The following is a 23,322-nucleotide window of genomic DNA, read 5'->3' on the forward strand; positions in this document are numbered from 1 at the left end:
AACAATCCAAACTCATTTGACATGTTTTTCATGTATTTTCATGCCCATTAAAAAGTACCATTCTGTGACGTGCGCTGGAATGCCAAATTCCTTCACGCAAACTGGAAGATCATTTGATTGAATCCTCACAAAGTATGAGAGATACACTGGAAAATATTGCACAGAATTTACTCAAGAAATCTGTACGTTTCCACATTTAAAGATGTCGACACAAAATATTCTTTCTGCACCAAAGACGAGCAAACCTTAACTGATCCACTTTTTTAATGTGCATTCTCAAAAGTGGTGACACAACAACTCACTTCAATCATATATGTAAATATATATCGTAAACCTGTTGATATTGATGGGGAAAAGCCATAATATAAATCTAAATTTGGAAATGATAAGCCTGGATTGGCTGTGTGTTCTTCAAACATGAACAAATTAAAGCTAGTTTTACGAGAGCAGATTTGAACTCCAACCTACTACTTGTAAGACTTACTATGATGAAGCTAGTTAGTTAGTTTGATGATGAAGTGGTTTTCATTTCTGTCTTTAGCTTGTTGTTTTTTGAAGATGAACCGTCCACACCCGGCCATGAAGCGATCACCTCAACACGGCGCTTTGATCCGCTCCGCTGCCCTCGCTGCTTCATGAACACTAACCGACGCTCTGAACCACGCTTCACATGTTTTTATTTATTTATTTGGTTAATTTGGTGAGGACAGTGCATGTTAATGTACATACATGGCTCTCATGCATGGAAACAAGCCACAGTGGATTGTAGCTTTGGGCTAATTTCCATCCGTCGTCCCCCATGCGCACTCACAATCATCCTGGCCTATTGTACATGTTTTTAGTAGCAGGAGGAAACCTGCGCAGAACATGAAAACACCACACAGAAAGGCCCAGTCCAGGTGGGAATCGAACCCAGGACCTTCTAGCTGTGAAGCACAAGCGCTAACCTTTAGTGTCGCCCAGTGTGCTGATTATTCGGCTGATGCTTTGAAGCCTCGACGTAGAACGTTATATCATACGTTGCAAGGATCTTTTGCACTTTGCTGAGCCCTGGCCCTCTCTGCAAATAACCTTTCAATTATTGACTGGCGGAACAAGTTCCCTAATGGTAAACCTTTGCATCAGGACGTCATGATCATAACAGTGTGTATCCCCGACAGAAAATGACACTGAATGCACATTTCTGCACAGACTTGTCCGTTTAAAGGCATGTGGTCCTAAATTAAACTTTTTCTCAATAACAGATTCACTCAAATGTATTTTGTCTCGCTGCCTTTTACTTGGAACCTTGATCCATCCATGCAAAATGTATGAAAACATGTCCAATGACAGAAAGAAAGCCTCTGAAGCGCCTTTTTAAACATCCATTTGTTTATTGGACCTGGTCAAATATGTTAAAAAGTCAGCAGTGCCAACATAATAGGAACGTTAACAAAACATTTTTAAAAACATAACATGGCAACACAGCATTCAGTTCAGTTTTAGGAACACTTTTTAAAGATAAGTTCTACTTGTAAATCGACAAATGGTCGGACTTCCTTTCATAAATACATTGTGTGGCATCATACTGAATGCGAGGGTAGACACACAGTCACTGTGAGGATTTGGGATACTTCAGGGAGAACCTCTCAAAGGCGTCGTAAATGGCTTGTCTGAAATGGACAAACAAAACATTTATTTCAGTGGGAGCTTAAGGGGAGACACTGTAGGCTTAAGGCTTTTTTATTTATTTAATCTTACAATTCCTGGTTTTGGTCCAGTCCCATGTACAATTAAAAATAAATTGCCCAATCTTTAAAATGAAGTGTTTAATTATTGTGCAATATTTTATTCATAACCTGAGCTTTGAACCCACAAAGCAAGGCAAAATCAGCTTTTTTGTTTTTTTCATCATCTCCAGTCACTGCTGACAAGGCATGATAATACATTTCTTTCTTTTTTTTTACCTGAAGACATTCTGTTTGAAGAGGTAAGCGCTGATGTGGCCTCCCTTCAGGTAGCGCACCTCACAGCCGGGCCAGATGTCCCGCAGGCTCAGCACTCCAGTCCGGGGCACATATGCATCCATGGTAGCCTGGACGACAATGATGAGGCTGGGGTCTACAGGGACTAGGCCACAAACAAACAAAAAACATCAGTCTCATTTCCATTAGGGTCAGAGTATTCAGACCATGTTTCATTAGTTCTTTTTAATCATGCAGCTTTATTAGTTTGAAGTAGAGATAAACTTGCCCGAAAAGTTGGCCATGTGTGTGCATTCGTCCATCACTCCCTTCATGAAGCTGATGGCCTCACTGTGAAGCCGAGAGCCACGAGAGGACGGGGACAAGACTCTTCTTTTGTCTTTCCACTGTGGTTCACGGGCCTGGAAACTTTGAAGGAGAAATGGATTATCAGTGTCATTTTTTAAAATCCCATATTTGATACCTATCTAACATATTGCCATTTCTACGCAGTAGTTCCATTAAATTTAAAGCAGTACTAAGTAACTCTTGCCCCCTAGAGGCCATAAGTGCAACTGCAGGTGTCGCAGCATGTTGCGATTTTTTAACTTGTTAATCGTCTGTGAGAGTAAATACTACGCTGACAGAAAAGACAAAAAGACAGAGGGATATTGTTCATCCAATTACACAACGGAAATATTTTTTTTTCACTCAAACTTGGCTGTAAATACTGTTTAAGTGGTGCTAGCCTGCAGATAGCTTTGACCGTTAGCCTGTTGGCTTCTTCTTCGTGATTCCATTAGTGTGCATTGGTTGCACCGGTCCGGTGGCAGTCAAGTTGCAATTGTGGTTTTCTGGCCAGAGACACCAGGGGGTCCCACACACTCCCGGTCACATGTCGGGGTCCAACAGAAATAATCCCACGTATTTTTAGCATTGAAGTCAATTATTAAGAGTTTAACATCTCAAGCTAATAGCACATAACTAATCAGCTATGTAGTAACTACTGACACTTGTGCCGGTGTTTTACGAGAAGGAAACAAACAATACTTGAAACTACGACGAAATAACTTTTATAATTTTGCAGTTTATTACGTTTTAGACAAATCTTCAATTTTACCTTATATGTTTCATGTCCGTGAGTTAGCACATAGCTGATTAGCTGGCGCCGTGATATTAAACTCTTTCGAAAAGTCAATGCTAAAAATACGTGGGATTTTTTTGTGTTGGACCCGTGACCGGGAGTGGGTGGGACTGTGGAGCTCTATAGAGTTCGGGAATGTGATGTCCTATCGCTAAGCAATATGGGATTAGCAGCAGTTGTAAACTAATGAGATTTTAAAGGTTAAAATACTGGAGAAATTGTTCACATTAAAACATTTAGACACCACAGTGAGTTAGATGTATTTACCAAAAGTAACTCAGCAGCTAACGGAGCTGTTCCACGGCTTTTTTCTCCACTTTTTATACTGTTTTTAGCTAATGTTAGTCAATGGAAATGTATGCTAAGAGCTGCAAAGATGGCGGATCTCCATGGTAACTCTATTACCCCCGGAGGGACTACGAAAAGGATTTATTAAGGTATACAAGTTACTTAGTACTGCTTTAAACAAAAATTGTTTTGTTTAAAACAAAAAGATTTTTTTTTCATCAAATTGTGTAAAAAGCTGAATCAGGACCAAAACTCTTGTCAGATCTTGGAAGCTAAGCAAGGTCCGAGGATGGTCTGATGGCGCAGATTGGCAGCCTCGCTTCCGTCAGTCTACCCCAGGGCACTTGTGGCTAGACGAGACTTTTGCTACATAGTCTTTTTTGTGCTGTACTCTGTTTCTATGTTTTACTGTATGCAACATGTTTGTCTAAATTAGCAAGCAGTTGTGAGCCCACAACAAAGTTCCCGCAAGGGACAATGAAGTCTAATCTAATCTAAATGACTTTCTGACCACAAGAGTGAAGAAGAAGCTCCTGTGGATAATCCTGAAACGTCCTCAGTCCACTCAAACGTTGTGTGATGTGGTAGAACCAGTGAGGCAGACTTGAGAAAATAAAACTTGTATTAGATAAACACACACAGGGTTAGTAAAAGGCCTCAATTGTAGATATTATGTCAGTCTCTGGGTGAATTTAACTTTATAATACAATTGACTTTCATTAAATATGTGGGGCTTTACCTAAAGTGGTGGAACAGGGAGACAAAGTTGTAGATGGCTGTTTGTCTGCTTATGTTGTACACATGTCAAAATAGTCTGTGGTACTTCAGCATTCAGCATTCAGCTGCAGGGGGAGTGAGGGTGTGGAAGATGACAATTTAAATGCTGATATTTTTGCACCTTAAAGGAACAGGCCACCATTTTTCCATACTGAGATAAGTTATTTTTTTTACTCAAATTTGGCAGTAAATATTGTTTAAGTCGCGATAGCCCGCAGTTAGCTTTGCCCATTAGCTTCTTCTTCATGATTCTTATTAGTGTGTATTGGTGCTCCTACCCGGTGGCAGTCAAGTTGCCATTGCGGTTTTCTGGCCAGAGACACCAAGGGGAGTTGGAGACCCCCCACTTATCCCGTTAACACTTGTATTACCCCCAGAGGGACTACGGAAAGGATTTTTTTAAAGGGACACTGCATAACATTTTGGACTATAGTGTTGCCATTAGTGCAAAACATGCTCCTATTTATCAGCTCGACACAGAAAAATACTATTACTGCAGGGAATAATCAAAGAATGGGTTTGGACCTAGCCTATTTTAATCTCAAATTCTACTGACTTTAGTCACATCTCCATGGAGACGAGCAGGAGACGTACCCACTCCCGGTAAAGTTAGTCAAGTCTTCGGAGAGCTGAGCAAAAACACATGTTTGTTTGTACATTTATCAGGTAATTTTTCAATGATGGATGATCTATCATAAAATAAATGCTAGTATTTCAATTTTATTCATAAGCAAAATTCTACGCGGTGTGCCTTTAAGGTAAACAAGTTACTTAGCACTGCTTTAAGCCCACAGAGAATAGTGAGGCAAAAACACATGGAGTGCACAGGATCACCAGCTCTGCCACAGATCAGCTGAGCCGCACTCAGCACTAGGGGCCTGGAAGTGTCTTCACCGAGAGGGAACGCTGCAGAGAGATAAGGGCATCAGTTACCTTCCCAGGGCATCGAGGCTGGTCCCTGTGTTGGTCATGGAGAACATGTGTGTGTCTTCTGCTTTCGCTTTTCTAAGACGTTGCAGCCATTGTGCTCCAGCCTCCTCTTTGTTGGCGAGTGTAGGTTCCAGCCGCTGCCCCTCACACAGGTCTGCGCTCACACAGCTCAGCGGCTCCTGGGCCATCTTAAAGGAGTCCACCTGCTCCCACAAACACAATATTTAACTCTGGCCGAGAAAACTAGAAGTGGAGCACAAAGCCAGCCATACCCCGCAGTACTCCAGGAGCTGGATGATCTCCTTTTCATACACTGAATTAAAGGTGTACTGCTTCTCCAGCTCGCTCCAGTTCACCGCTCTACTTAAAACACCCTGAAACACAGCACACAAACAGATTTAAGTTAGGGGGTGTTGCCCAAAATGCTCTCGGTCAATTACTTAACGGTTTATGCAACAAAAAAGTCGACCTTTCAGTGACCGTGCGGCTGTACGGGGGGCTAGCATGGGGTTGCTGTTAGACAGTTGGCTCGGGAGAGACGGTCTACGCTGATTGGTCTTTGAAATTGATGACGTAGGCTGCTCTCCCCGCTGTGTGTGACAGCTGACAGCGGCGCCAAAGACTTGTATTTGATCAGACAGCTTATTTGTATTGTTTTGGGAACGAAATGGACCTGGTTTCTGTTGTTGAACAATTTAAGTCTAGATTAAGCTGGGTAAACATCTCTATGATTCGAAAGCAAAGGCACCAACCTCACCACCCACACAGCCACAGGGTCACTGACAGGTCAAATGCACCTTTAAATAAAATAAATGAATAAAACACAGAACCATTATGCAACATTCTGTATGAGGAAATAAGTGGACAGAAAAATGGGCAGGAGGGCTGAAAAAGGAAACCATTAGCGACCCATGAGTAGAAAGAGGATGATAATATACTTTTCATTTGGAAAGAGAAAGTGTCATCTTCTGAGGGCAATCCTACCACCTCTGACTGACAAACCTAATGCCCTTTGAGGCGTGTCCAAAGTATAAAACTCTCAAAATGAGTTTCCAGCCACGGCCCGTTATCACATACAACGATCGGTCCCAGCTGATCCAGCCTGTCTGTAAAGCAACTCCTTGATTTTTGACTGACTGCCCTCAGTGCTACGTCACACGGAGGCTCCGGTGTTGGCGTGAGCAGCGGAGGCGGGGCTTACTGTGGTGAAGACGCTGGAGGCTGTGGACCAGGACAGACAGGGGATCAAAGGGATCGGCTTTGGCCAGTTGGTGACCGCCAGCGACGCCATCTGAAAACAATGACAGCCCAGTGTTAGATTCATAGTTATGTTGCTCGGCTCAGAGGTCAGAGGTCAGAGGTCAGAGGTCAGAGGTGAGCTGCCAAAGCCAGAGGGAGATACAGAACAGCGCTGAGATAAGAGCTGTGTAAAAATAACTTCTGAAGCTTGACATCTGGGCAGTATTTATCCCTTTTACAGAGGCGGGCAGTACTCCGTTACATACACAGTACAAGTCCTTGATACTTTTTGAAGAAACTGTACTTAAAGTGATTATCATTCAGTACTTTTTACTTCTATTTGAGTAATATAGTAATGAAGGGGAATTTGCAGAATTGCAGTTACAGTTTCAAAAGCTTCACTTCACGCTTTCTAAATAATAATATTTATCGAAGGATTTTTACACTATCATATGTTTTGTTTATCATAATTTTAATATAACAATATAATATATTTTCCAAGTACTTTTTTACATTTACTTGAGTAAAACTATTTCAAAGCTAGCGTTACTCTTACTCTTACCTTCTCTACCCACTTTTAAAATCAATGATTCAGTATAAATACTGTAGACATACGCTGAGTATGTCACGTATATATTCCTGAACTACAGGACTCACGTATCCGCCCATGGAGATGCCCGTCATCCCCAGGGGCCAGTATCCTTCTCTTTCGAGCCAGCGAAGGAGCACAGTGCACTCCAGGATCAAAGCACCCCCCATCACAAACAGATCGGACACGTTCTTCAGGCAGGAGCGGCTGTCACACAGAGCATGTGCTGTTACAACACGGAACATATGTACAGATACATGTGTACATGCACTATATACGCACTATAACATTCACACAAAGCAGCCAATCATTGAGCATCTCTTATTCTCCTGGTTACTTGATCATTTTGTCTAATACATAAAAATGTACTATTTAAAATGACATTTTATTTATTTTGAACATGAAGCTTGTTGATTATGTGTATGGCAAACAATAAGGGAGTTGAAAGAAGGCACTCCTGAGACAACTACAGTAACCTCCTACACTCTGCTGTCTCGCTCTCCTTCATGTTATCGTTGGAGATGCGTCTGAGCTGTTCTCATAAAGCAAGTCAAGTGTGAATACAGTTTATATCATTTTTCTAGTTTGCAAAGCTGATGTTTGTTTCTTTATATGATGTGACTTTGAAATCTAGTTCACTGAATACTAAAACTCAATTAGAATCTAAACGCCTAAAATTAACATGATATCAAATCAGGGTAAGTGTGAATATAAAATGATACCAGTCAAACATTCATTCCCCCCGGCTTCAGTGACCGGCATGTGACCGGCTACGCCCAATGCTTTGTGTTTCATTGTACTTATAAGCAGGGCCGTACTGGGAGGCCCCCATTTGAAGGGGTCCCCAGAACATTGCATTTTTGCTGTTCTCAAAAACATTCCATTTGTGCTTTTGGAATACAATGTTATTTATTATAATCTAAAATGCAACACAATACAGGAGGTTAAATCTGATTTTTTTTTCCAGATTTTTCAGACCCTGCATTAAAGCTTTTATGTTTTCTTGTACGTAAGAAATCTATATTTATTTTTTGATTGCACATTTTTGTACCGACCCCTTACCATGAAACAGACTGCCTCTCAGACATTAACAGTTTTAAACCCTCCCTAATATCTTTCCGTACAGGTTGAGCTTCTGCGTGTGTTTTCTGTTTCCTCATTCTTGACGTTGTAGTTTTATTCAGCGCCATCAGGGCTCTGAAAGTTGTATAGCAAGTCCTGCATGTACAAATGTATCAGAACAATGAACACGGTTTGGTGTATGGTCTACATGAACAATGACTACAGTGTGGTGCTTTGAGAAACTTGGTAACACAGGCTTGTAAAGCACAATGCAAGCAAAAGTAATTAAAAAAAATGAACCAAACTACTGCTTTTGCTCTTTAGGATGCTTACTTTTGAAAGACCAAATGACCTTCCAAGATTGACAATGAATTGGACATGTTAAAGTGTCAGATTGACGGGATCACAGACAGAGCACTGTACTGACGGAGGCGTGTTTACTTACAGCTGGTCCTTAGGTTTGCGGAATCCATGTGAGGACAGAGGTTAAGGAAACAGACTCTGAGGTACAGAAGCAGCAGGAAGTGTTAGTGGACCTGAAACATGCAGCCGTGAGACTGTGAGGACTGAGCAATGAAGTGAACTTAATCATTTCAATTCAAACTGTGATTGTCCAGTAGATGCACTGTATGTATGTTTTGTTGTGCCTCTTCATACTACAGATACTTCACGTAGTCATGAATCAATCCTTTGGCATTTAACCCCTTAACTCCCACCTGAACTGAGCACATTTTTTTTCCAATTTGGCTTTACCCCAATCCAAAAGCTTCTGGAAAAAAAGTTGTGAAAACAGCAACAGAACTGAGACGAAAAAAATGATGAAAATGTGACAAAGAAGAAGAAAACGTTGACAAAAAAGTGACGAAAAATGTCACAAAAAAATGTACAAAAATGTGACGAGAAAATGACAAAAAATGACGAAAAATGTCACAAAAAATTGACGAAAAGGTGATAAAAATTGGACAAAAAATTGGACAAAAAATGACATAAAAAATGAAATAAAAAATGAAATAAAAAATGACATCAAAAATGACAAAAGTGTGACAAAAAGTGACAAAACATTTACAAAAAATGTACAAAAATTTGACGAGAAAATGACAAAAATTTATGAAAAAGTGCCAAAAATGTCACAAAAAATTGACGAAAATGTGATAAAAACTGGACAAAAAATTGGACCAAAAATTGAACAAAAAATGACATAAAAAATGACGAGAAAATGACAAAAGTGTGACAAAAAGTGACAAAACATTTACAAAAAATGGGACAAAAAATGAAAAAAAATGAAGAAAAAAATTACAAAAAAGTTACAAAAATGAATACCCAAAAAAATGATCTGAATCTAAATAATCTGATGACGTGAGGAAAAAGATCCATTTAGATGAGTTTTGTAGATCTTAGCTTTCAAATGAGGCGTTACACTGGCCTACAGAATTTGGGTAAAGCTGAACTGGAGAAAATTCTCTCAGTTCCGGCGGGAGTTAAGAGGTTAAACGTCTGATACATGCGAGGCTCTGACACAAGGTGACAGTGACAGGACTGTGTGTTCATGAAAATCAAAGATGTTCCCGGCAGAGGATATAATATGGATTTTCGAGAAGCAATGAGGCCATTCCTGCTTCTTTGACCATGGGCCTGGCCATGAGGGTCCGGCGTCTCCAGAAGAACTGCACACACACACACGTACAGTTCAGTCCACTACAAACACAGTTCTGGGCATTCTGGGAAATGCTTTTGTACAACAATATCAAACCTTGCCTTTCAATAGGCCTGAACAAAAACAACACATCTATACTGTCAAAGAAAAAAAAGGTTGGTTGAAAGTTATCTTACACTATATTTACGCTATATTTACTATATTTTTTGACCCTCGTTTGTCCATCTAGGACAGTCAGACACTGGTCACCTGATCACGCGTCAGCTCAAAGCGTGTTCTGAAGCATAGTATCTTGGGAGCAGCTCTTGCCTTAAAATAACTGTTTACAGGGATGCACCGATAAGATAAGATAAGATAAGATGATACTTTATTGATCTCACAGATGGAGATCCAATACCGGTATTGGATGTCTGAGCCGATACTGGAAAAACTACTATATCGGGTATCCAATTCTGAACCGATACTAGTTTTGGCTCTCAACGACTTAAAAACACAACTTTTACCACCTAAACCTTAGTGAATATGTCACTGTTAAGAGGAGACACTACAGGCAAAACTATTTTTTTTTCAATTTTTCAGGTTTTGGGCCAAATTGGTCTCTGAACATATAAACTTTCACCCGGAAACAAAAAATATGCCTAATCTTCACAATAACATGTTTAAATATTGCGCTGATTCAATGTTCCCCCATAGACTTATATGGGAGAATGCAATTTCAATTTCTCAAAACACATTTTTCTGTCATTGTGGCGGCACTATGTCCACGTCAGTCGCACATAAAGACTTCACATTTTCCAGCCTTGGACTGAACAATATTTGGAAGATGGGATTCAGAGGGATTTTTTATTATCTAATCCCTAGCCTGATTTATTGAGTTTTGAATGTCAAAAAATAAGGCGAAAATAAAATTTGTACACATTTTTCCACTAAAAAACAGATTTTTTTAAAACTAAACAAGAAATCCAAAATCCCCTCTGAAAAAGTCTTGGTAACTCATTCATCAATAAAATGAAACCATACATTTGAATGTAGCTCTGTCCATTATTCAGATCTCGTCGCCGAAAAGATGGGAAATTTGGGGCATTTTTAGGCATAAAACACCTTGTTCTTATATGAAAAGATAAAATGACAGAAAACTTGCAATGTATTTTTTTCTCACATTTATGCCAGCGATCTAGAGTAACAGTTTCAAATTGATATCTGTAAATTTAATTTTTTTCCCTATTCACCTGCAGTGTCTCGCCTTAAGCTAAGAACCTGGAGAATTTAACCGCTGAGTTAGTTTTAACCTCCGCAAATGTATTTTTAATTAATGCTAACGAAAACTAATCAAGGCTGGGTCAGAAACTATGATAGAAATATTTCAGTAGCCAAATAAAATAAAATAATATCGCCCACTGCTGAAGCCAAGTGTTTGTATTTTAGTCTAAGAAATAACTGCTCTAACATATGATCATATGACTTCATGCGAGTTGTTTGTATTAATGTAACCTAAGGCCTGTCATACCCCCGAGGATATTTAGTGTATCAAAGTCCAGTGATCCTTGTTAAATGTTTATCCAAGGGTTTATCAATAGATATAATTGGTAATTGATCTGCAACATGACCATACAACATTACTTTATTGATCTTAAAATGGAGAAGAGTCAATTAAAGCCACTATTAAGAAAGTCTGTTGGCATCGGTAAATATCGGAGAGAGACACCCATTTATGCAGCTTATAAGCTAAAAAATAAAGTGTAGTCTTCCTTGAATGAGCCCTGATGCCGCTGGAGTGTAAAGGTCTTACGTGGTCTCCGGTGCCTGCCAGGTGGATGCACACTGGCCTGTTCTTCCCCCATTGTTTGGGGACTATAAACTGGAACCTGAGAGGAGGAAACCGGCACACAGTCAGACACAAGCCACCGTACGGTCATCCACTGTACTGACACACATGCCACTGCCAATGAAATCATCTCAAAATGTATTTGTCTAACACTGCAGATGAAAATGCATAACACCCTGTCAACAAAATACAATCAGCCACTTCACCCGTGTATTTGTGAAAGTAATCAAATACTATAAACACGGGTATTCAATTGGACACCACTGTGTAATTGGTGAAAACGATCCTTCGGTAAACGTGTGGCTTTACTGTGAGTGGGGCATGAACGTTTCGAGATTGGAATTGGCTTGTTGCACGGTGTGGCAATGCTAGCTCCTCTGACCTGAAGGTGTGAGCGCCTGGACTTCCTGTCTGTTTTCTTTTCCTGGAATAATAATCATATTTTCTAAAGATTATGTTGTGGGCGGTGAGTTCCCGGTAGATGATCATTTACTGTGTTCAAATCATGAAGTTCAGATCAGAGACGCCTGTGATCATGAAGGATTGAGAGTTTGTCTTGAAGCTAAAGGCTAACATGCTATAAAAATATATATAAAGGCACTATTTCAAGTTGTGTAAGGCATTAACCGCTTAACTCCCACCTGAACCGAGCACATTTTCTCGACGAAAACAATGATGGAAAAGTGGCAAAAATGTCACAAAAATGTCACAAGAAATTGACAAAAAATTGATGAAAAATGACAAAAATGTCACAAAATAATGACCAAAAAATTACAAAAATGTGATAAAATGTGACAAAAATGTGATAAAAATGTGACAAAAAAATTACAAAAATGTGATAAAAAATTGACAAAAAAGGGACAAAAAATTGATGAAAAAGTGGCAAAAATGTCACAAAAATGTCACAAGAAATTGACGAAAAATGACAAAAATGTGACAAAAATGATGGAGAAAAAAAAATCTGATGACGTGAGGAAAAAAGATCCTCTCGGTTTAGGCGGGAGTTAAGAGTTTAAATTAGCTTTTAGCTTCAAGACAAACTCACTGATCCTTACAAACATAAACGCCTCCTTTATGGAAATATTTCTACCAGGAACTCACTGGTCTAAGCTAATCTTAATGGAAATGAATACGAACAGGAAGTACTAGCGCCCACAGCTTCAGCTCAGAGGAACTAGCGTAGCCACATTGTGCAACAAGCCTATCGCATTCACGACACCCGTTTGGTCGTCTCCGTGGCGATAAGGCATTAGGTCCTGATAACTCTCTTGTCAGTGTCTCAGGTGGCAGTTTAGTTTTGTGTAACAATGTGGCTTTAAATAGCACCATCTATTGTTGGATACCACTGAGTAAATCATTTCGCCCTCCTGCAGTTGCGAGGGCACATCGACCTTTGTGCCGTTTTGAAACATGAACAGGCTCAGTCATTACAAATACATAATCCACATGAGCCAGGCACAGGCAGTGCGGTATGAGCTTTTTTCCTCCAGAGGCACATGCTGGTGACGTCATTTGGCTTTTCAACATTTGAAAATTAGCACTAGCAACAGGTTTGAAACTATGTGTGATTTCTTTGTCCCCGTCAAAGCATTATATTAAATACTTAAAGGCACACTGTGTAACATTTAACTGTCTTTTCTAACTTTTTTGACTGGAACCCAAAAATGTGCACATATACAACCCATTGTATAAAGTTATTGCGTCTTATGCTACATTAGGGCAGAAAAACATCTGAATGTATCTAAACGGTTTGTTTTAAAGGGGCTAGATCAGGGGTGTCAAACTCAAATACACAGTGGGCCAAAATGTAAAACTTGAACAAAGTCGCGGGCCACCATTGAACAAATGAACCTTTTAATATGGACCCAAACAAGATTTGCTTTAACATTGAATATGGAACAAGCAACACTTATTACTATACAATATATAACTTAATAGTCCAGATATGAAAAATCTGAAAAAAAAAAAAGTAGAATACCAGTGGGCCAGCTCGAGTAGTCATTTGGTATAGCCTTGCGGGCCAAATATAATTACATTGCGGGCCAGAGTTCGACACCTATGGACTAGATGCAAGTTAGCCACATTATACTCATTACTGCCTCCTCAGGTCATACGTGTAACTGCAGCTCCCATATTAAAGGAATAGGCCACCGTTTTTACATACTGAGATATGCTCTTACCTCACTTTAGCCGAGTTAATATATCCCCGTCTGGTCTTTGTCCGTGCGCTCTGTCACGCAAACGGAGCACATACGCAGCCTCTCCCACATGTCATATAGCTCAAAAAAAGCTCACGATAGAAGCTACCAAGCTCTTCCACGTGTTCCCTATTTAAATAAAGTTACGTGAAGTGTTTTCATGCGAAGTATATTTACACAGAAATGTAGCATGTCGATTTTATAAGCAAATAAAAAGGGGAACTATATTGTGAGGCGTAATGATACGAGGAGCAAAACGTCCGCGCAGTAACTCCTAAAGACTTCCCCCGCTCACTTCCGTCAATAACCTTTAGGAGTTACTGCGCGGACGTTTTGCTCCTCGTATCATTACGCCTCACAATATAGTCCCCCTTTTTATCTGCTTATAAAATCGACACGTTACATTTCTGTGTAAATATACTTCGCATGAAAACACTTAACTTTATTTAAATAGGGAACACGTGGAAGAGCTTGGTAGCTTCTATCGTGAGCTTTTTTGGAGCTATATGACATGTTGGAGAGGCTGCGTATGTGCTCCGTTTGCGTGACAGAGCGCACGGACAAAGACCAGACGGGGATATACAGTGCCTCTCGTAAGTATTCATACACCTTGAACTTTTGCACATTTTGTCATGTTTACAGCCCTAAACAAAGATTTTATTTTTGATTTTTTTACTGAACGTTCACACACAAGTAAACGACAACTTTGAAGTGAAAGCAAAATGATACATGATTCCGTTATTTTTCAAAAAATAGAAAAGTGAAAAGTGGGGCGTGCATAAGTATTCATACAGCATTTTCTGAGTGCATTAAATACGAGCGATCGCTGTTATTGTTTACTTCCGCAATTTTCACCGGATGTTTGGTAGGCAGCTGATGCATCCAGGCCTCTAACTCGGTTTTTTAAAATGACAGATCTGTTACAGCGCAAGAGAAGCAATGCCATGTTTATGGACATTGTTTTTGCTGATTATAGGATTTTAATAAAATGTTTATCAAATATGAAAATGTAAAATGCCTACCACGGCCAACGGATGTGACGACATCGCGATCGCTCGTATTGCCTTTACAACATTCCTAATGACTCCAGAATGTTCACTCCTTGGCCTAACGGTTAAATAGAGGCACCTGTGTGTAATCTACTCTCAGTATAATTTCAGCTGTTCTTTTAGGCCCTCAGAGCTGTGGTCGGAGTGTATTGGTCACTAAACAACATCATGAAGGAGCACCAGAGAGGTCAGGGATAAAGCTGTGGAGAAGTTTAAAGCACAAACATCTCCCGGAGCAACTGTTCAATCCATCATTTGGTAATGGAAAGAGTAAAGCACCACTGCAGACTTACCAAGACATGGCTGTTCACGTAAACTAACAAACTGAACAAGGAGAACACTGGTCAGAAATACAACCAAGTGCCCCAAGATAACTCTGGAGGAGCTGTGAAGTCCTGCCGCTGAGCTGGGGGAATCTGTACATGGGACAACTATAAGTCGTATCTACACAAATCTGGCCTTCATGGACGAGTGGAAGAAGAAAGCCATTATTGAAAGGAGGCCATAAGAAATCCCGTTTGAAGTTTGCTAGAAGTCATATGGAGGACACAGCTCCATGTGGAAGAAGGAGCTTTGGTCAGATGAGACAAAAATGTAACTTTTTGGCCTAAATGCAAAACGTTATGTATGGAGCAAACCTAACACTGCTCATCGTCCTGAGTGCACCATCCCCAGTGTCAAATATACGGGGGGGAACATCATGCTGTGGGGCTGCTTTTCCTCAGCGGGGACTGGGGAGATTGTAAGAATAGTTGTGAAGATGGATGGAGCCAAATACAGGGACATTTTGGAGGAAAACCTGCTGGAGTCAGCAAGAGAACTGAGGCTGGTGCGGAGATTTACCTTCAGCAGGACAATGACCCTAAACACAAAGATAAATCTACAATGGAATGGTTCAATAAAAACATATTAATGTGTTAGAATGGCCCAGTCAAAGTCCTGACCTAAATCCTATTGAAAATCTGTGGAATAATCTGAAAACTGCTGTTCACAAACACTCTGCTTCTAATGTGACAGAGCTTGAGTTGTTTTTTAAAGATGAATGGGCTAAAATGTCAGTCTCTACATGTGCTAATCTTGTAGAGTCAGACCCCAAAAGACTTTTGATGTTATTACAGCAAAAGGGGGTTCACAAAGTATTCATTCATGCTGTATGAATACTTATGCACGCCCCACTTTTCACTTTTCTATTTTTTGAAAAATATCAGAATCATGTATCATTTCTGTTTCACTTCACAGTTGTCTGTTACTTGTGTGTGAACGTTCAGTAAAAAAATCAAAATAAAATCTTTATGTTTAGGGCTGTAAACATGACAAAATGTGCAAAAGTTCAAGGTGTATGAATACTTACGAGAGGCTCTGTATTAACTCGGCTAAAGTGAGGTAAGAGCATATCTCAGTATGTAAAAATGGTGGCCTATTCCTTTAAGCTCGTGCATGACGGCACTTCAGACCCGAATTAACATGTTTTTGCGTGACAGTGCAGGATTTTAGAGGCACTTGTGGTGAACAGGTCTGGGCTCATTCTACATATTAGGACATGGCTGGAACATGTAGGGGGATGAAAATAGTTTTACATACATTTTTAAACTCTGTATAGTCCCTTTAAGTATTTGAATGGATTTCACAAATGATATGCCGTGAAACATACTGACAACAGTATCATTTTTCTTTTTATTTCATTTTGAAATGTATTGTTTTCTGTTTATTGGGTGAAATGTTATGCGGTGTGGCTTTAAAACATTTGTTCATTTGTTCTGCAGAGAATGATTCTAAATAGTTGTGTCTAGTCTAGTCTAGTCTAGTGCACTGCCTTTACTCCAAGCCGCACTCACAGGTCACTACAGAGCGAGAAAGAGCGCGGACATGGAAGCCGATACCAATGGGCTCTGAGGGCGAGGGATGAACAATCACATGCAGGGGACATTGAGGTTTGAGCTTCTGTTCACATCACAGGTTACTTTAACCTGTGATTGTAGAAGGAGCGACAAAGCACAGGTGAGGACTGGGAAGCTGTAATGCAGTCGGTACCACTACCTTAACCTACTGTCCTGCGGCTGCAGAAATGTTGTGTTTGTGACTTTTTGGATGACAATTAAAGTACATTTGCTTGAAACTTAAAAACTTAACTCAAAAACATAAGTTAGTCAAACACTTGAAGTTCTAAAATCAAGCCTCGGTTTACGGCGCATGTTTTAAACATGTTCGGGCAGATTGACATTTCTGACACTGAAATGTGATTTTCCAAACCTGCTTTCAGAACATTCCTGACTACAGTTACACATAGAGACAGGATTATAGTTTTTCCGATTTGCTAATTGCTAATGCAGTCTTACTCTACAATAACACCGGCGCACACATGAGCACAAGGGCAGAGGCAGAGGGTTACCTGGCTTTGACGGCTTCAGTTGGAAGTATTCCAGGCACCAGGTGGTCCAGAGGAGAGATGAAGTGTCCATTGTGGATGTGGCAGTCGGAGTGCTCCTCTGTCTGTGCACACACAACACACTGTTAGGTCCAGAAAAACGTGGACAGTCACCCACATTCTACTCCTAAAGCCACTCCCCCACATCCCTCTAAGATGATCCCATAGCATATGGAACCATCTGGACCTTGTGTGGCATATCTGCCTCTCAGTGCCCTGTGGAGGAGGGGTAAGCTGTGCTACACAGTGAGAGCTGGAAAGGAGGTAAGGAAAAGCATCCTGGTTAAGCAGGCAGTGGGAGGAGCTTTGTATGAGCATGCACCACTGCTCTTATAGCTGCTGCAGAATGGCTGAAACACAACTCCAAGAAAGTTGATTTTGCATAATATCCCCCATTAATTAGATTAGGAAGAAATTCCACCTCTATACATTGAAATTGTCTCAAGTACAAGTAATTAAACACGGGCTAAAATCTACATAGCTGTCGTACAAGATACGCACTTTTCAGAAACTCTGCTCAGAGACAAGCAGAGGCGAAGAAAGCAGCCAGGGGAAGCCAGTTTGAGGAAGTCAAGTCCCCACAGTTTATCCTGTGGTTATAATCAAACCCAAACCTTACAATTAGCAAATCCAGCCAACACAAGCCCCCGTCTTAATAAGGCTCTTCTTTACCTTTAGAAAAGTTTTATTGATGGAATATACAGAAAGATACGTGTGGTCAGAGAAGCAGAGTTCACTCTTCAGTAAAGATCCTCGAGCCCCTGTTGTCAGAGACGTAGCTTGCATTAGGCAAGCCAGCAGGGGCCCCCGGAGGGCCAACAGATCTGACAGAAACGCCCAAGAGAATAAAGCTCAACACATAGACAGGTACCTTATCAATAAACACGGGATAGTCGTCCGGCACCAAGCCCGTGCACCTATCCCTGTCTCCGATCACCTTACGGAACTCGAAGATTCTGCACGAACGAGAGAAAACACATCGTTATTACACAGTCGTTCTGTCAGGAAAACACATTTAAATAATGATTCAACCATCTTACATTGATTGAGGTTCCAATCAATACAATACATGCCACTTGGGTCATTAGTGCCTGAACTTTCTGTACCTTTTCCATTTCGCCGGTCTCCTTCTGGATGTGTTTATCTGGTATATCCATAACGCCCTCACTTGAATTGTTGCATAAAGCTAATGACCTGCCTCTCCTGGATGGCATTAAAGCAGGTCTTGGTCTGAGAAAGGCATTAACCCCTTGACCCTTCACGGCTCATCACCAAAGTGCAGTACAGTATGTTAGTGACACAAGTATTAAATCTGCACTTTTCACGTTGAATGTAACTCCTTTGTGCGTGCGTGTGAGAGAGGACGGGTCAAATGCAGAGAATACTTGTAATAATAAAGTATACCTTAACCTTAAAAAATGTCTATGATATGCTCGAGCACTTGAAACACCAACAAAAGTACCTTTTAAAATCCTCCGGCTTCCCCCATCCTCCAATGAAGAGTTTAGTGAGGAGAAGTCTTCTGTAAAAGACATCCAGACGACTCACACCCATGGAACCGGCATTTGCACAGGCGCTCGCACAGCCTGGAGCTGTCTTCTGCTGTGTGGACAACAAGCGTGGTGTCAAATAATAAATAATCATTTTTCAGACACAGAAAACGTCCTTATCATTGAGAGCAAAAGTTTCCTATTCACCTATGAAACTTACAAGTACAGTCCCCTCCTAGAATCACTCACGGAGGCATATTAGAACCAAACAATGTCATTCCCTTTTATTTTCAGTGGGCTGCATTACAATATTTCCCAGCAAAAACAAAAAGGGCTATATATTTTTATTTATTTTAAATTAAATAGTGACCTTTTAAATCATACATCACATCTGTGAATTAATCTTATTTCAAAATTAACATTATTTTCCCTTTTATTATTGTAAGTGTAAGTCTAAATGTCAGTATTATAAAGCTACAACAATGACTGTAATCGATCAGATCACCGACTTTGGTACAAAAACACGAACTTGCATAAAAACATTAGCAGTGGTTTGAATGGCGTCTGTTTGCCACATTGTTTCTATTGACGGGACGGTGCCACTGCCAAAGGGTCACATATTACATAGATCCACGGGTCAGACAGAGCACACAGCGGGCATGCACAGAGGAAGTTCCCATCGCTATCCGGGTCACCGACGGTGCGACAGCCGTCTGAATAAACCTGTCAGCCGGCACGTGCGGTGGTCAGGTCTGAAGCGGAGGACGCAGCGGCAGCGCGTTACCTGAGCCGCTCGGTGCCCTGGTCCAGCCCGGACAGAGCTCACAGAGGCGCGCGGAGGTGAGCGCGGAGAGAAGCGGGGAGTTCACGGAGCACCACGGCAGCGCTGCAGCCCCGGCGTGACCCGACGACGACTACTTCCGCTCACCTTTCAAAATAAAAGCTCGGAACAAATGATATGATATGGTTGTTTTTTTTTCTTTTTAATCAAAACATACAAAATACATTTAGTGCTCAACCAAGGAGTGGTGTGGTAGTAGTGACTGGCATTTTAGCTCCGTTTAGTCGCGTGCCATAAGCATGTAGTAGAACACTAGTGATGTGACGTTCATGACCCCCCGTGTCCCACTTTACCCATTACAAGTGTCCCACTTTACCTCGAAAAATGTAGCATTGGACCAACATGTGCTTGAGGCAGAATTACAACTTCTGTGTTTGACTTTTTTCCTCCACCGGTGTCAAATAGACAACTAAAGCTTCTAGAAAACATATAACATGAACATTTTTGTATTCAAAATCATTCATATTATTGTAGCAACTACTTATAAAAAGTGATGAGGTGCAGAAGGAGCTGTCAGACATGTTCCAGTGTGGAATATCCAACCAGGAGTGACCAGAACAATGGATGAATAATGCTTAAAAAGTGCCTTAATCAGATTTATTTTTGTTTATAAGTGAGTGAGGAATAATATGAAAGACACGCCCAAAAAACGTTATGCAAAATCGACTTTTTCAAGCTTTACATCATGTTATTATGTCATTCCCTCATTAAAAACATGCCTGAAGTGTTGCCTTGGCACATTCACGTATTTCTGAGTAATCTGTAAAAACTCTGATGGCGGCCATTTTAGGGATAGGTTTGCCTGAGTCCTCCTAGGAACGCCCCCACCTCCTGGAGACGCCTCCGAGCTTTCGTCACCAGCCGAGTAACCAACCACTGCTCCTCAGCAGAACCCCCTCCCCACTGATGCCACAGACAGCGTGTGGAGGGGGCGTGTCGGAAAGAGTCAGAGGTTCTTAAAGAGACAGAGGCCTATTTCAAGACATTCACTACAGCCATTTTGAGAGAGCAATTTTATACAAGGCAGTTATTCTAGTTTACTGCATTTACAGACCAACAGAAGGTTTGGTCATCATTGTAGTGTGATATAGACTGGTGCCATGTGATTGAAAAAAGCAGAACACCCCCTCTTTAATCTGTGAACTCAGGAACACCTTTTATTAGTGAAGTAGGAACAAACACTTAAAACGTTTAAAAGATTTGAAAAGAAATATATATATGTATAGCCTATATTTAATGTATTATATATATAATATATATTGCACCGTCCCACTTTGCCAATATGAAGCTGTCCCGCAGAGGTATGTAGTAGATTATGCTTTGCCACGTGGCCCACGCCATAAGAAGTGAAGTAATATCCACAGAACCATTATGTTCTTATCCTGCACATTCTATGGATTAGGTGTTTGTATTTTTAGTAGGGGAGAACAGGTATGGTTGGAACAGTTTTTGCTCAGCACCTGTTACTCACTGAATTATTGAGTGCTCAAACTTTTATACAAAGTACCCACATTTGTTGACTACAAATGGCACCAATTCAAACCTCTGCAAGACAGACCTCGTGAGGTGATGTCAAATACATGGTGGTCCTGTGAGATCACTACCGGCCCCCATCAGGACACATAGATGTAAAATCTGTCAATATTTGTGAATGAATACACGAGGGAAAGACGGCTTTGTGAAGCGTTGTAGTCCCGCCTTGTGACAAAACATGATAAAATAAGCATCGTATACGGGGTAAGATTTGTCATCTTTATTCTCTGACATGAAAACTGAGATGTTAAGCAAAAAATGTCCACTTCGACCACTGCGGGAAATATTAACACTTCTCCTGCAGCATCTCACCTTAAATGTTCTTTCATTACCACCTCCATTTCCATCCTGCCCCCTCCCGCCCAGAACAAATTTCCTCATGAGGGAAAACAAAGTTTCATTCATTTAAAGCTGAAGAACCTGATTTTCCTGTTCAAGCTGTGCAATGTTTAGTTTTGGCCAAAACTTGTTTCTAGCTCTCACAATTGTTCAAGCAAATTAATTATATGCTCGTTTCCCGTCCGTGTACAGCTTTGAGCAGCGGTAAAGTGAAGCAGGAGGGACCACCCCCAAAATAAATGACACTAACTTAGAGTCTTCTTCTGTCTTCCATCGCTCAAAAAACATGTAGGTGCAGACAATGAAGAAGGATCTGTTTTTTGCTGTGTTTACAACATATTCTGTGGAGGTAAAATTGTTTTTGCTCTACAACAAGATAAAGTCAGGTACCACAGCTTTAATTCATTCAAGAAAACGAGCAGTAATAATTATAATTATTAACGCCCCGGTCACACTGTGGGAAACGGGGACATTAGCCCATATAATTCTGAAATAAACAACACGCTATATCAAATCAATCACATTAAGAACAAGTAAAGACTCTCCGCTGTCATATAATAATAATGTATATTTTTGTAATCAACATGATCTGGCAACCCCGACCCTCGGGTTGAGAACCACTGATGTAGATAGAGATTTAGAGAGAAAAAAATCAACACATTTCCCTCACATTCACCTCAGTGATCTTCTGCTAAAGGCTCACATTTATATCTCTGCACGGTTTATTGTTTATATGAACTTATGTGCAGTACTTGGGAAATGTTTTTGTTTAAATTAGAATACAAATAAAGTGGCCTGCCGCGTCTCGCTTAAATCACACCTAACGGCTTCATTTTGACAATACTAACTTTTACATTTTTAACCCTGAGCCTCTGCTTCAAGTAACAAATGACGTAATTCTTACACAGAAGATGATCTGATAAGACAGAGTTGAAAACAGGATGCTCAGCACTGTCCGAAGACAGATCTGCTCTTAGGCGTCTTGGAAACATGTTGCTCTTCGTGCTCGTCATGGTTTTGTGCCTCTGTACACAGGGTAAGTAGAGCCACACCTGCAGCATCTCGCCTCCAATCTTAAAAAGAGAGGAGATCTTTGGTTGAAGTTAGAGCGGCGTCGCAAAGGGTTAGTTAGCCGCTGTTTCCCAAAGTCTGGGAGCCTCGCCTTTGAAGGCAGTGCATCCAAACGCACTCCTTTCATGTCCAAGGCTTTGGTCCAAAAACAGTTGCTATAACGGAACACACTTCAGAGGGAATGGAAGTGACATCCCAAAATTAAAAAGAAGATGTTTCATCCAGGGGGATTTTTACTGACTGACATTAAGAGTAGTCAAAGATTAAATCTGTGAAATCTAATACACCATGAACCTTTGCACATTTTGTCATGTTTACAACCATAAACAAAAAGATTGTTTTTTTTGTTTTGTTTTTTCACACACAAGTAACAGACAACTGTGAAGTGAAAGCAAAATGATACATGATTCTGGTATTTAAAAAAAAAAAGAAAACCGAAAAGTGGGGGGTGCGTAAGTATTCATACAGCATGAATGAATACTTTGTGGACCCCCCTTTTGCTACAATAACAGCAGCAAGTCTTTTGGGGTTTGACTCTACAAGATTTGCACATGTAGAGACTGACATTTTAGCCCATTCCTCTACTACAGCTCTGTCAAATTAGAAAGAGAGACCGACAGATTTTCAATAGGATTTAGGTCAGGACTTTGACTGGGCCATTCGAACACATTAATATGTTTTTTTTAAACCATTCCATTGTAGATTTATCTTTGTGTTTCGGGTCATTGTCCTGCTGAAGGTAAATCTCCGCCCCAGCCTCAGTTCTCTTGCTGACTCCAGCAAGTTTTCCAGGTCTCTGTATTTGGCTCCATCCATCTTCACAACTATTCTTACAGTCTCCCCAGTCTCCGCTGAGGAAAAGCAGCCCCACAGCATGATGCTCCCCCCTCCATTTTTGACACTGGGGATGGTGCACTCAGGACGA

General features: G+C 40.7%; 1 protein-coding gene across 1 annotated transcript; it reads right to left on the reverse strand.

Annotated features, from left to right (window-relative positions):
* Positions 1–1,383: 1,383 nt before the first annotated feature.
* Positions 1,384–19,529, reverse strand: abhd18 (abhydrolase domain containing 18). Its single transcript, XM_079556973.1, is given in 15 exon segments — positions 1,384–1,652; positions 1,947–2,109; positions 2,233–2,372; positions 5,086–5,285; positions 5,355–5,456; positions 6,284–6,373; positions 6,979–7,117; positions 8,418–8,452; positions 8,454–8,471; positions 9,553–9,636; positions 11,416–11,491; positions 17,088–17,188; positions 17,995–18,079; positions 18,586–18,725; positions 19,398–19,529. Coding segments are annotated over 14 exon segments (1,386 nt in total). The 5' UTR covers positions 18,678–18,725; positions 19,398–19,529; the 3' UTR covers positions 1,384–1,591.
* Positions 19,530–23,322: the final 3,793 nt, after the last annotated feature.

Source organism: Gobius niger (genome assembly GCF_951799975.1).
Source record: "Gobius niger genome assembly, chromosome: 5".
Lineage (NCBI taxonomy): Eukaryota > Metazoa > Chordata > Actinopteri > Gobiiformes > Gobiidae > Gobius > Gobius niger.